This window comes from Salmo salar, chromosome ssa17, assembly GCF_905237065.1.
Source record: "Salmo salar chromosome ssa17, Ssal_v3.1, whole genome shotgun sequence".
NCBI classification, from domain to species: Eukaryota; Metazoa; Chordata; class Actinopteri; order Salmoniformes; family Salmonidae; genus Salmo; species Salmo salar.
The window spans coordinates 62,372,254-62,387,797 of NC_059458.1; the positions used below are offsets into that span (position 1 = coordinate 62,372,254).

The 15,544-nt window shown below is 42.6% G+C and overlaps 1 protein-coding gene across 3 annotated transcripts; it reads left to right on the forward strand.

The window, feature by feature from the left end:
* The first annotated feature begins 370 nt into the window (after positions 1 to 370).
* Positions 371 to 11,028, forward strand: LOC106576302 (uncharacterized). 3 transcript variants are annotated; one of them, XM_014153400.2, is made up of 23 exons: positions 371 to 735; positions 1,253 to 1,455; positions 1,657 to 1,761; positions 2,042 to 2,137; positions 2,229 to 2,339; positions 2,491 to 2,614; positions 2,774 to 3,167; positions 3,290 to 3,357; positions 3,450 to 3,702; positions 5,327 to 5,487; positions 5,923 to 6,145; positions 6,322 to 6,491; positions 6,733 to 6,982; positions 7,093 to 7,235; positions 7,427 to 7,694; positions 7,851 to 7,972; positions 8,080 to 8,314; positions 8,436 to 8,581; positions 8,821 to 9,067; positions 9,301 to 9,437; positions 9,540 to 9,781; positions 9,991 to 10,139; positions 10,229 to 11,028. In XM_014153400.2, exons 1-21 carry the CDS (start codon positions 705 to 707, stop codon positions 9,647 to 9,649), a joined length of 3,597 nt encoding a protein of 1,198 aa, XP_014008875.2. In that variant the 5' UTR covers positions 371 to 704; the 3' UTR covers positions 9,650 to 9,781; positions 9,991 to 10,139; positions 10,229 to 11,028. The 3 variants fall into 3 exon arrangements, with proteins under 3 accessions (XP_014008875.2, XP_045555878.1, XP_045555879.1); XM_045699922.1 differs by having other exon boundaries at positions 9,304 to 9,437; XM_045699923.1 differs by lacking the exons at positions 371 to 735; positions 1,253 to 1,455 and having other exon boundaries at positions 2,042 to 2,114.
* Positions 11,029 to 15,544: the final 4,516 nt, after the last annotated feature.

The window sequence follows — 15,544 nt, forward strand, 5'->3', positions numbered from 1 at the left end:
CCAAACCCCGGCGTGGTCTGTTTGGCAAGCGTTCCCGGAAGTCTGGCAATGTTGATGTGGTTACACTCTTCCTCATCAGTTGTGATGAAAGAAAAACGAAATTTAGGGAAAAAGGCCAAAGCAACGACAGTAAATACAGTATCACAGAGTTTCTAAATGGAGACCCCCGCCCTCGAGTGTCATGGGTGTAATTCACACACACAATTGATTGTTTAAAGGGGATTAGCCATATATGGATAATGAATATATGATACATATGGAAACATGATATATGGCTGTTTTGGCCTATATCTCCGTAGGCCTTAAAATCAACCCGGAAGTTGCGGTGACTCCGCCTAGTGGCCTTCATTAGCAAAACCGGGCAATTGTGGTTCTCCACAACCAATGGGGGAATCAGGCTTCATGTGATCCGGACTAAAGCGGATTAGACCAGAATCTTTGTTTTCGGTCATCCCAGATTCAAATTGCGAGAAGCAATCTCCTAATATTTTTGAATGATTTATGCGCTCAAAGATATCTATTTCGTCCTGCAGAATGATTATTATAATGCTGCACGTTTTTGATTAGAAATACATCCATATTTGTCCAAGATAGCATCAGAGCATTTTGGTTTGCGTTGACACTACTACAACAAGCTAAATAACACTGTTATTGATATATATTTGCGACACTGTCGGATATTTTTTGAAAATTGGAAACAAGCAATGGAAAGAAGCCGTACAGAAAATTACAAAGGTGCGTGACTTTTTCGAAATACTGATTTACTTTCACCAGCAGGGCAGTGTTTGGCCAACGTTTTTAAAACACTGCTTGCGATCATTGCTTTAAATACAACGTGTATATAGTGGAACTTTCCGAGTTTTCTAGTGCCGACCTGAATGTAACATTATAGAGTTGAGTCTGCTATGCATCTGCATGCCGGTTCCATCCTCGTGAGCCTTTATCCTGCTGCTCATATTTAGTGTAGGCTATGTGTAATTGTTTAACATCTACAATTAATTTGACGTGTCTCATATGTTCGCCAACACAAAGGCTTACTACTAATGAATATTCTCAAATTTACTATAAGCATGGGGTGGCTAAATACATCATGTGGCATTGTTTTTGTCTTGAAGGGCCAGTAGAGGGCTCCCTGACACTGTTGCCCAGTCAGTCCTATGATGTAATGTCTTCGGAACAGCAAATGCCCAATGTGCTGGTAGATCTTAGTAGTGTTTAAATGTGTGAGTATAATTCTTTCTCTCTCTCGCAGATCCCTTTCTATCAGTTTCTTATTTACGCCTTTTGGCTCCACCCCTGCAACTTCTGTCAGCTGCTATGTGGCAAGTTGTGCAGAAAGGACTTGTCATGCATTATGGGATGCTGGAGGAGTTTGTCACCTCGGTGACAGAGATGGTTCCAGAGCTGCTGAGTTACCGGCAGAGGGCCCAACTCATCCTGGGACTGAGAGCCAGGGTTAGCATCTCTGTTGAGAAGTGTGTGCATGTGTGTCTGCACATGGATTTGTTTAGTGACTGAAATGTAGCTTATTTTTGTACATTTAACAACTGTATTAGTTCCCTCCAATCTGTCAAACAGTGGTTGATAGTTGAACCAGTAAACCAGTAGTGCACTGGTGCCAATGATAGCATTGAAATACTTTTTTTGTGACCATAGCTGGTTCTGGAATTGTGTCGCGGTGATCACCAAGTCGACCCTGAGACCATCCAGCCCCACCTGGACAGAATCAAAGCTTCCGTCACTACACCCAGGGACCACTGTGTGGGTGATTTACTATGCACATTAACCCACAGGTGGCTGGTGGCACCTTAATTGGGGAGAACGGGCTCATAGTAATGTCTGCAACGGCATAAACTGAATGGCATCAAACACATGATTTCCATGTGTTTGATATCATTCCATTCACTCCATTCCAGCCATTATTATGAGCTGTTCTCCCCTCAGTGTCCTCCTGTGCAAAAAAATACATTAAATCAATAGGAAGAAATACACACATAGTTTGGGTAATTCATCTCCCGGGGTGTGTGTGTGCATGTTACAGGTGACTGATGCACAAGTAGAAGATTCTGGGGCCAGTTTCTTGGAGCTGGTCCAAACCCTGCTACAAGACCCAGGTGTGAAAGAGCACTTCTTCCTGGTGAGATGACACTCTCCCTCATTTTCTCTCCCTCTCCCCCCCCCCCCTTTCACTTACGGTTCAAAATGTTCTATGTCTTCTAACCCCCCAGGAGGTGTTCCCAGTACAGTACGGGCACAAGTATGACACAGCACTGGAGATTCTCCTGTGGGAGTTCCTCTCCAGACTGGAGGAGCTGCTGCCTGTACCAGACTTTGCACAGGTGCTACCATTGAACTCAACATTGTATTTCACAACACTTACACACCTTGACTATTGCCTTCAGTTAGCCTTCAGAATACAGCATGTATTGTATTAAACTTTAACCTACCACTGCTAATGCACACCCGTGATGACTAAGGGCCCTTTCTCAGATGGTGTCATGGCTTGATGGTGCCCCCTCAGTTCTGGATGAGTGTTTGCAATCTGCGACTCCGCCAGAGGAGATGAAGGCTTTAATTGAACATCACAGAAATCTTGGACACATTCACCTAAAAGGTAAGGCTGGCTCAGTGGATAATTATGACTGATGTGTCATGATCTTTGCTACTGTATCACTTTGCTTTGATTGTTAGAATTATAAATGTATTATTTGACTAGCAAACGGGTGAGAAGTCGCAGTGATTTACTAAGCCTCTCATTCTTTATTTCTCTCAGACACTTGCTCTTTACCTATGGACGACTGCATCCTCTCCTCTCTGTCCCTCCCTCCAGTCACGAAACTGGGGACTACTGCTGACAAACATACTCAAAAACACTCTGATTGCCTGCAAGAGGCCACACCAATCTCAAACCATCCAAATAAAGAAGAGATTATTGAGATTCCCATTGACCAGTCAAATCTGGGGACCGGCAAGAGGAGGATATCAGAGAGAACAAGACAGAAGCGAAATGAACAGAGGGACAGAATTGAAACAGATGAAATTGTAGAGGAGGGAACGTCATTTTCAGCCAATGAAAGTAGGAGAGGGCAGACTCTGCCCTGGAAGAGGAAAATGAGCAACAGTTCGGAGGTTCCCCGGAAACGGCAAGCAGCTTCACCTCTGTTTCAGTAAGAACTGATATTGAAGTAACACATTGGTGTGTCTCCCAGCATGCCTTTGATGTCATTGTGTTTTTTTGTGGGGGATTTTAAATCTGCTTAATGTGAATTTCTGTGTTTCTCTTTTACAGGGATTCTCCAGTGAATATCGAATCTTCTAGTGAATCTCCTCTCATCTCGATATGGGGAGAATACACAGGTGTGGAATCTCTGTTCATTCTGAATTAATTTGAAATACAGTACATGGTAAAAGAAAATGCATGACAGTTTTACTTACCCTTTTGTGTCAAGAACCCCAAGGTACTGCCTATCCCATGACGACTGACACCAAAGTCCCTTGGTCGGATGATGAGACTCTAAACCTTATAGACATTTGGGGAAAAGACTCTGTGCAGCGAGTTCTGAAAGGCTGTGTCAAAAATCGCCACGTATTCACTCTCATTTCCAAAAATATGTCTGAGAGAGGCTACATGAGAACTGTAGAGCAGTGTCAGACCAGGATCAAACGATTGAAGAACAGCTTTCGTCAGTCTCTTCAGCAGAAGTGAGTACACTACAGAAGAACGTTTGCTATATATTTATTTATTTATTTACACACACAGTCGTGGCCAAAAGTTTTGAGAATGACACATATTAATTTTCACAAAGTCTGCTGTCTCAGTTTGTATGATGGCAATTTGCATATACTCCAGAATGTTATGAATGAATGTTATGAGTGATCAGATGAATTGCAATTAATTGCAAAGTCACTCTTTGCCATGCAAATTAACTGAATCCCAAAAAACATTTCCACTGCATTTCAGCCCTGCCACAAAAGGACCAGCTGACATCATGTCAGTGATTCTCTCATTAACACAGGTGTGATTGTTGACGAGAACAAGGCTGGAGATCACTCTGTCATGCTGACTGAGTTCGAATAACAGACTGGAAGATTCAAAAGGAGGGTGGTGCTTGGAATCATTGTTCTTCTTCTGTCAACCATGGTTACCTGCAAGGAAACACGTGCCGTCATCCTTGCTTTGCACAAAAAGGGCTTCACAGGCAAGGATATTGCTGCCAGTAAGATTTCAAATAAAAGAAAAACATTTATCGTATGATCAAGAACTTCAAGCAGAACGGTTCATTTGTTGTGAAGAAGGCTTCAGGGCGCCCAAGAAAGTCCAGCAAGCGCCAGGACCGTCTCCTAAAGTTGATTCAGCTGCGGGATCGGGGCACCACCAGTACAGAGCTTGCTCAGGAATGGCAGCAGGCAGGTGTGAGTGCATCTGCACGCACAGTGAGGCAAAGACTTTTGGAAGATGGCCTGGTGTCAAGAAGGGCAGCAAAGAAGCCACTTCTCTCCAGGAAAAACATCAGGGACAGACTGATATTCTGCAAAAGGTACAGGGATTGGACTGCTGAGGACTGGGGTAAAGTCATTTTCTCTGATGAATCCCCTTTCCGATTGTTTGGGGCATCCGGAAAAAAGCTTGTCCAGAGAAGACAAGGTGAGCGATACCATCAGTCCTGTGTCATGCCAACAGTAAAGCATCCTGAGACCATTCATGTGTGGGGTTGCTTCTCGGCCAGGGTAGTGGGCTCACTCACAATTTTGCCTAAGAACACAGCCATGAATAAAGAATGGTACCAACACATCCTCGGAGAGCAACTTCTCCCAACCATCCAGGAACAGTTTGGTGATGAACAATGCCTTTTCCAGCATGATGGAGCACCTTGCCATAAGGAAAAAGTGATAACTAATTGGCTCGGGGAACAAAACATCGATATTTTGGGTCCATGGCCAGGAAACTCCCCAGACCTTAATCCCATTGACAATTTGTGGTCAATCCTCAAGAGATGGGTGGACAAACAAAAACCCACAAATTCTGACAAACTCCAAGCATTGATTATGCAAGAATGGGCTGCCATCAGTCAGGATGTGGCCCAGAAGTTAATTGACAGCATGCCAGTGCGGATTGCAGAGGTCTTGAAAAAGAAGGGTCAACACTGCACATATTGACTCTTTGCATCAACTTCATGTAATTGTCAATCAAAGCCTTTGACACTTATGAAATGCTTGTAATTATACTTCAGTATTCCATAGTAACATCTGACAAAAATATCTAAAGACAATATCCCTGTAATGTGCTTGTCTATATTCTCTCACTGAAACCATTCCCTATGTACAGAGTGGAGTGTAAATTTTTTGACCAACTCGAGCGAATACTTGGGAACGTGTCCCTCTTAATGGTTCCTGAGGTCACCTATGATGTTGAAGAGGTGACAGATGACCAGCTAGAAGACACTGATGATTGGGAGTTCCCTGGCCACTCTGGTCTAGAAGAGATGGGTATGGTCCGATTGTGCCTTTCTTGGTAAATCACATAATATTGGCTCTTGGGAAAATGACTAATGTGTGTTTGCATGCAGCATGTTGCCCACGACCATACAAAGAGGTCAAACTGCTTGAATGTTAATACAGCTGATTTTACATTTGGAGTGTGCAATGTGATTCATCTAAATCAGGGCTGCCCAACCCTCTTCCTGGAGATCTGCTGTCCTGTAGGTTTTCAGTCCAACCCTAATTTACCATATCTGATTCAGATAGTTAAGGTCTTGTTTAACAACTAATAAGTAGAATCAGGTGTGTTAAATTAGGGTTGGACTGAAAACCCACAGGAAGGTAGATCTCCAGGAAGAGGGTTGCGCAGCCCTGATCCAAATCAATCAAATGATTAATAATTAGTGATCACTGCTGTTGTGTTTGTCTCTTTTTCCACTGAAGGAACCAGAAGTGTTCCCTGGACAGACTTGGAAACCCTCACCCTAATCAACATATGGGGAGATGACAAAATGCAGAGGGAATTGAGGGGTATGCATAGAAATGGGCACCTTTTTGCTGTGATATCCCAAAAGATGTCTGCCCAGGGCTTTATCCGGACTGCAGAGCAGTGCCAGACGAGGGTTAAAAGACTGAAACGGAGTTTCCGACAGTGCTACGAGAACAAGTATGTCAGTTAAAGTTTAACTATAATTTTCTTTGTGCATTGGGAGTCCCACAGGGATCTATGCTCAGGCCTTTACATTCTTGTTTGATATCCTGTCATGGCTTACATTTTGTCTATTTGAGCCAGAACAATGCTTTGCTTTGAAAATGTGCATTGTTTTCTTTCCCCAAATGCAGCATTAACGGCAGAGAACAAGTAGAATGCAAATTCTATGACCTGCTGGAGAGAATACTGGGGAATGAGCTTCCCTCATATGTGGAGATGTCAGAAAACTGTCTTGACATGGAGTCTAGAGAATCATGGTCAGCAGACAACGAGTACTCTGTTTACTCTTCCCAGGAGAGGGGTAAGGTCACAGTCTCTCTACTGGTTAACCAGTTCCTCTTTCACTAGTAAACTATAATAAGATCAACTTGAAGACCCCTGTATGGGTATGGAAGGACTGGGAAGAAACTCAACCTAGCATATCTGACTCATTCTTTGATATCTATGAGGAGGAGTCAACAAGGGTTTAGGGATAAGGGTGAGTGGATGGATTGGGCCAATCTTTCTCACACCCTCTTTCCCTTTGACTCTGATCCATCCAGAGGCTGCGGTGGGCGTGCCAGAGGACAGGAAGAAGATCCCCTGGGTGGACGGCGAGACGATGATCCTCCTGGAGCTCTGGGGAGACGACACTGTGCAGCAGAACCTGAAGCGCTGCCCGCACAACAGTCACATATACTCAGAGATTTCAGAAAAGCTCAACTTCCGTGGTTATTACAGAACTGCAGAGCAGTGCCACACCAGGATAAAGCGTTTGAAAGCCGGCTATCGGCAGTGTCAGGAAACCATCAGGTAACCATTGCGTTTCAGCTCTATTATTGATACATTTGTCATTTTGCTAATGTGAATTGGATTACAGATTGATTCTAATTTTGCAATCTCTCTCTACCTGTGCTCTTTAGTTCTTCTGGATCTGAGCAGGTTGATTTGAAGTTCTACGATATTTTAGATCAAATACTTGAGATGCAGCCTCCCACCACCAGAACAGTGGTGACAGACTTGACCAATGACATATCAGAAGAATCAGACAGTGACTCACTTCAAGGTAAAAGTTCAGCTCACATCAACCTATGCAAACTTTCTAATGACACCCTGCATGGGTATGTCAGATTGAACCCTGTTTGTTATATCAAATTTAGCTACTGGTTCTACTGTAGGTGCCGTCTCCTCAACACAAGTACCTTTGCCAAGTCTAAACAGGGAAACGTTCTTGTTATTGAGCTGTTTTGTATTTAGAGTCTACAGAAGTGGACAACAACACCACTTCTGAGAGGATCACACCAGGCTCATGGTCGGATCCTGAGACCCTGGCCCTCATTGACATCTGGGGGGAGGACGAGGTTCAGAGGGTGCTGAGAGACTTTGTCCACAATGGCCCCGTCTACATGGACATATCAGAAAAGATGCATGACCAAGGGTACTCCAAGACCCCAGATCAGTGTCGTTGGAAAGTCAAGTCCATGAGGAACAACTTCCGTCAGTGCTACAACATTGTACCCCACAGGTTTAAATTGGACACTTTCTGATGTTTTTATGTTGATATTAATTTGCAGAAACATACAAATAAGCATGCTCTAATCTAACCCATAGCCAGAATACTCCATCTCAAAACTTTTAAAATTTAAAAAAAATGGCTTCCTTTTCTGTCTGCTATTCTCAGATGTGGAAGAAAGGGAGCGGAATACAAGTTCTACAATCAGTTGGAGCGAATACTTGGTCATGAAGCGGTCTCCATTGATGAGTATGATGAAAGAGATGATCAAACAGTAGACCAGGACACAGGTACATTGGTAGTACAGACGGTTATCTGTTTACACTGAAGACTCAGTCAATCCGATCAGCCGTACCTACGATCTGGAGGTTTCCAATGTATATGTCTCCCGGAGCAGGTGCTGATGGGATGAGATACACCCCGTGGTCGGAGCCAGAGACGCTGGCCCTCATTGAGCTGTGGGGGAACGAGGAGGTCCAGACAAGCCTCCGAGGTTGCGTCCGCAACGGGCACATTTTCGCCGACATAGCGGAGAAGCTGGCCTCCATGGGGCATTTCAAAACGGCTGAGCAGTGCCACTCGAGGGTTAAGCGGCTGAGGAAAACTTACCGACGGTGTCTCCACAACAGGATGTAAGTGCAAAGCACAGATTATTTGTGGGTAAGGCGAGTGATGGTCATTGGGACCTGTTACAAATGAACCCTTCACTTCCCACTGTTCTCCACCTCCCTCTACCTCTGCTCGTACCTACAGAAATGGAGGGGAGCCCTTACTCTTCAGATACTACAGGTTCCTGGAGCCGGTGCTAGGCAACGACACTCTCTCCCCCGATGCAGAGATTGTTGATTTGTGTGATGACTTCAATCCAGATCCCACTGAAGAACCAGATCAGGAAACATGTATGGTGCCTCCTTATCATCCTTACACTCTAAGTCTAATGTAATTAGGGCCCTGTGTTTTTCCTGTGTCAGTGCCAGCAGTTGTTTGTCCCGGGTCAGGTCAAATCAGGACCCTAGTCATAATCAATCTTTAAAAATATATTTTAGTAGCCACTGAAAGCCTCTCATAAACATATTGCGCAGGTTAATCCCTACCGCTCATACCTTCCATATGTGTGTCTCATTGTTGTTTTTTGAAGGCCAGGGCTCAGTCAGTTACGCTGTCACAGAGTCCAGCAGAAAGATGCCCTGGTCCGATCGGGAGACCCAGGCTCTGCTGGAGGTCTGGGGTGAGGACCACGTGCAGCTCTCCCTCCGCGGCTGCTTGAAGAACAGACACGTGTTTGAGTACATCTCACGGAGGATGACGGCCCAGGCGTTCTTAAGGACGGCTGAGCAGTGCCACACCCGCATCAAACGACTGAAGGCCAGCTTCCACCATGACAAGTGAATCCAAAGGATTTATAACTACTGTTTTATGTCTAGTTATTTACTTTATAAATTACACTACAACATTGGATATAAATTGATGCTTTACTTAATTTCATCTCATTAATAAACTATGTAATTGCAGTCTTGTTTATATCACTGTTATTGTTACATAGTACATGTGGTCAGAGGATATAATGATCCAACTGAAATTCCCTCTGAACAGTGTGTCTAATCTTTCGTTTCCTCAGAAGGGAATGTAAGTTCTACGACCAGATGGAGGAGATTTTCTCAAGGGAGCTCAACGTCGACAGTTTGGCCGAAGATTTGTTAGACAATGAGGAAGCTGCTGTCTGGGAGTCTACACATGAAGTTGACCAAAGGAAAGGTAAAGCAAAGCCATACCATACCTTGAAATGTTCAGAGTTGTCTTATTTCAACTAACCTTCCCACTGTAATCAATGTGTTCATTGGGTGTCTTTGTCTTCAGCAAGCCGTCCTTTAACTGACGGCTCCAAGTTCACCTGGAGCGACAGTGAGACCCAGGTCCTCCTCAGTATCTGGGGGAGTGACGAGGTACAGGAGGGTCTGAAGGGCTGAACCAAAAACAGATACATTTTCACCGAGATCTCTCAGGCAATGGCCAACGAGGGCTACCTGAGGACAGCCGAACAGTGCCAGTCTAGAGTGAGCTGCTAAAGGCAACTTCCGCCAGCTCTGTGAGAGCAAACAGTAAGCCGTGGGGGATAAGATATGGATCTGAAATTAACCTCTATTTAAAATTGTGAATTGATTATGAAGACTCCATACTGATGGATCAGTTTTGTATTCAAGGTTAGAGGTTTGCCATGCTCATGTTAGTAAAGCAAAGCTCATTAACTAACCAGATATGAGTAATAAGCGTTGAGTCAACAACCAAATGTCATGTTCTATTTTCCCAGGGTTGGAGGGGAAAAAGTGGAGTGCAAATTCTATGATCAGTTTGTGCAAATATTCGGGAACAAGTATCTATCCTGTGACTCTCTGGCTGAGGAACCGAACGGCGCCACAGACATGCGAGAGGTCCCAGGTGGACAAGTCCAAGAAACGGGTAAGGAAACAATCTCCTAATCTCTGTACAGTAAATGCTGTTTTTACGTTATACTATCAACGTTGGTCCTTTGTTTACATTTTATTTAGGCTCTCCAGAATCAGGCAGCTGTCCATCACCATGGGAACTAGATCTCCCCTGGAGCATTGAGGAGACTGAAGCCCTCCTCGACATATGGGGCAGTGACAGAATCCAAGTGGACCTGAGGGGAAACACTGAACTGGAATACATTTATACAGAGATCTCTCAAATGATGGCTGACCAGGGCTTCATGAAAACAGCAGAGCAGTGCCAGACGAGGGCGACGCAACTGAACCTGAGTATTATTCCAATCTGATGACGAGGAAGCATTAGGGAACAACTGAAGATAGTTTTGTAGCACCACAGGAAAGCTGCAATGACTCAACAATGACTTCTGGCATGGGGTGTATAAGCAATTACAATGACCTATGTCTCTCTTGTCTCCTGCGTTGTTTTTGGAGAGGTTCTGTATTCTATCAAAGAGGCACTGTTGCTATGTTGGATATTGCTGAAGAGACTCAACATCCATCCCACTTTTTCTGTCGGAAATCAGACACGTATTTAACTTTTGTATAGGTGCTTAGATCTAAGTGTAATGGACTATCTGAATGTTTTTTGTCATGTATAGTATGTCACTAAGTGCACATGTGTTGTGACAAAGGGACCTATTCAATTAACTTAACCTTTAAAATGGATTGGATTGAGTGAATCCTCTAACGAGAAATGGTAAAACCATATGACATTCTGAACATCTTGATTTTTGCATTATGATTTGCAATTTGTGTTTTTAGCAAACTGTGCTTTTAGGCCCAATTTCAAGTGAACTAATTTAGATTAAATTCCTTTTGAGTGGGGTGAAATTGCCTGACTGGTTGGCTACTGTATCATTTCTGTTGCTGTGGTATATCTTTCTCTCAATGTCTTTAATCCTATATCTTGGGTCACCCAAACACTGAGGTTCCTGTTGTTACCAGCTTTAACCACTGGGGGAGACTGAGACGATCCTATTTTATCCTCAACAGATTGTCTGTAGCAGAGCCCCACAGTAAGTAGCCACTACAATTCTGGAAGCACAAGCACCTACTTTTTGCTTACTCATATGTTATTTTTTAGATAACACAGTAAGGTAGCCGTTGAAACAAATCCTGCTCTCAGCATTGATGGTATTGGTTGTTCCTTGGAAGACTATTTGCATGGAGAGGACACTTTGTATTGGCAGTGCATGCTTCAGTGCTCTGGGAGTGTTTATATCCCTGTGAGTTTAACACTTCATGACTGAGAGCTGTCCTTCATGACAACAGAACCCACAACAACCATGACTTTTATCACCATCCTCATCTGGACACTGGCCCTCTGCTTTCAAGGTTAACATTTTCTGAATTTATTGTTGAAAATTAATTAAATCTACACAACGGAAATGTGATCAATTTCTATCCAGAACTATTCATTACTATATGTAATATTTCTTTCATATACATGGTTTTTATTATATTTTTCAGAATCCACAGGACAGTACATTGTGACTCAGACTCCTGCAGTGAAAGCTGTTCTCCCAGGACAGAAAGTCACTATTGACTGTAAAACCAGCAGTAATGTCCATGGTAATATCTACCTAGCCTGGTATCAACAGAAACCTGGAGGAACTCCTAAACTCCTTATTTACTATGCTAAAACACTTCAGTCTGGGACTCCATCTAGATTCAGTGGTAGTGGAACCCATAGTGACTTCACTCTGACCATCAGTGGAGTCCAGGCTGAAGATGCAGGAGATTACTACTGTCAGAGTATACACTACATCAATAGTAAATATGTGTTTACACAGTGATACAGAGCTGTACAAAAACCTCCCTCAGTCAGACTGCACAGTGACTGTACTGCTACAGCTGGGACCTACTGCAGGTGCTGAGGGGAGGAGATGAACCAGTACAATGACACAGTGTGTAGTAGAGCTGAACAACAATATCTAATTCTGATAACTCAAAGCTGTTAAATCATATTCAGCCACTATCCCATGGGTTCTTTCACACATTTTTCTTGAGCTCATGGAGAACCATGAAGAAATGTATCTTCAACAATCCTTCAAATCCAGTATAATCCAAAACAGACTTCCTGATACCGCTTGACATTTTTTTAAATTACTTCTGACCCATTGACATTGTATTATTAAGAAGTTGAGGCGATGCTGGGTTTCATGTACTGTAATGATGGTCTACAGAGTCCCAGTGTGTCTGATCAGAGACACAGGAGAGGAGGGAGGGAGCTGAACTCAGTCAGGAACAGAGTAGCAGTCCTGCACAGTGGAGCCCCTCTTCTCTCAGTATCAGTCCAGTAGTCCAGCAGTCAGTCCACACAGCTCCCTGCACTAACCCAACTCTCCCTGCAGGGGGCGGCACATTACCATTTAAAAAAATAAATAATTATAACTATGCAAGCCAGTTAAGAACAAATTCTTATTTACAATGACAGCCTACTCCAGCCAAACCCGGCCGACGCTGGGCCAATTATGCGCCGCCCTATGGGACTCCCAATCATGGCCGGATGTGATTCAGTGATCACTGGGAGGTGGAAACTGACTGGTATTCCTCTTTTCCATAGATATCAATATTTTACCAGACCATATTACCATAACACTAATCAACCATACCATATTACATTAACACTAATGAACCATACCATATTACCATAACACTAATCAACCATACCATATTACCATAACACTAATCAACCATACCATATTACCATAACAATAATCAACCATACCATATTACATAACACTAATGAACCATACCATATTACCATAACACTAATCAACCATACCATATTACATTAACACTAATGAACCATACCATATTACCATAACACTAATCAACCATACCATATTACATAACACTAATGAACCATACCATATTACCATAACACTAATCAACCATACCATATTACCATAACACTAATCAACCATACCATATTACCATAACACTAATGAACCACACCATATTACATTAACACTAATCAACCATACCATATTACATAACACTAATCAACCATACCATATTACCATAACACTAATCAACCATACCATATTACCATAACACTAATCAACCATACCATATTACCATAACACTAGTCAACAGACAAAGTGATATTCTGTATGTTCAGTAGTGACATTATCCAGTATTCATTATGGTATTGTCTTGCTAAACAACATTGATAGTGGTCATATGTTATGGTACTTAAACCAATAATAGCATTGAATTTATGCCCTTTTTATGCACGTGATTTATTTTCAATATTCATATGGTCTTCTAGGATTATTAGGTGACAATTGTGGGAGCAAGATCTTCAGATTGTAATGGACTCTCAGTTGTAATCTGATGGATCCTTAGTGGTCTAGGTTGACTGAATAATGGTGGATGGGGAGCAGGCCAAAAGATGATTTGCATAGTGATGATGCACTGCATTGTCAGCACATGCTTCAGTAGTCTGGGAGTGTTTATAGCCCTGTGAGTTTAACACTTCATGACTGAGAGCTGTCCTTCATGACAACAGAACCCACAACAACCATGACTTTTATCACCATCTTCATCTGGATATTTGTCCTCCATCTTCAAGGTAATATCATTTACGGAAAATTAGCCTGACAATAGTTACCTAACATTATTCAAGTAAATACCATTGTCATTGTAAAGTAATTATTTTAGAAAGCAATGAGCCAATTAATGCACGATTTAATGTTAATTACATTTATTTTTCAGAGTCCAGAGGCCAGGTCACTGTGACCCAGACTCCTGCAGTGAAAGCTGTTTCAGTGGGACACTTAGTCATTATCAGCTGTAAAACCAGCAGTGCTGTATACAGTGATATTTGTATTTGTATTTTTTAGGGAACCAAGGCAGCAGCTAATCTTCCTCGTGTCCAAACATATTAAAGCACTTACATTACGTATAAATCAAAAGATAAAACAGTACATCATATACCATTATTACACTACTATATATATACAATACAAAATGTTTAATGCCACTATACAACAATATCACAATGCATGCATGTGCATGTGTCTGTACCTTTGTGTGTGTCTCTTCACAATCCCCGTTGTTCCATAAGGTGTATTTTTACCTGTTTTGTAAATCTGATTCAACTGCTTGCATCAGTTACCTGATGTAGAATAGATTTCCATGTAGTCATGGCTCTATGTAGTACTGTGCGCCTCCCATAGTCTGTTCTGCACTTGGGGACTGTGAAGAGACCTCTGGTGGCATGTCTTGTGGGGTATGCATGGGTGTCCGAGCTATGTGCAAGTATTTTAAACAGACAGCTTGGTACATTCAGCTTGTCAACACCTCTTACAAAAACAAGAAGTGATGAAGTCAATCTCCCTTCCACTTTGAGCCATGAGAGATTGATATGCATGTCATTAATGTTAGCTCTCTGTGTACTTTTCATTCTTAAGGGCCGGGGGCAGTGTTCGGAAATTCGGATGACTGACGTGCCTAAACTAGAGCTATGTCTAGAAGACCTTAGATCATAACTGATCACTAAATGTTTCTCCTGACAATTAAAACCTCTTTGGACTAGGGGGCAGTATTGTGACGTCCAGATGAAAAGCTTGCCCAAAGTAAACTGCCTGTTACTTAGGCCCAGAAGCTAGGATATGGATATAATTGGTAGCATTGGAAAGAAAACACTCTGACATTTCTAAAACTGTTAAAATAATGTCTGTGAGGATAACAGAACTGATATGGCAGGCAGAAATCCGAATTTTTTGAGGTGACTGCCCATTCAAATGCTTGTTTATGGGAAAATCAAAGGAATTACCTCCCAGATTGCAGTTCCTATGGCTTCCATTAGATGTCAACAGTCTTTAGAAAGGGTTTCAGACTTGTTTTTAAAAAAATGAGCTAGAATATGTATTTTTGGGGGGGGATTCCTATGTATGCATGTTGAACTAGTGGAACGGGTGGATTACTGAATCAAACGCGCCAACTAAACTGACTTTTTTGGGATATAAAGAAGGACTTTATCGAACAAAATGACCATTTGATGTGTAGCTGGGACCCTTGGGATTGCAAACAGAGGAAGATCTTCAAAGGTAAGTGATTTATTTTATCACTATTTCTGACTTTTGTGACGCCTGTGCTGGTTTGGAAAATGTTTCTAATGCTTTTGTGTGTGGGGCGCTGTCCTCGGATAACCGCATGGTATGCTTTTGCCGTAAAGCCTTTTTGAAATCTGACAAAGTGGCTAGAAGTTAACCTGTTGGGGATAGGGGGCAGTATTTGCACGGCCGGATAAAAAACGTACCCGATTTAATCTGGTTACTACTCCTGCCCAGTAACTAGAATATGCATATAATAGTTTGATTTGGATAGAAAACACCCTAAAGT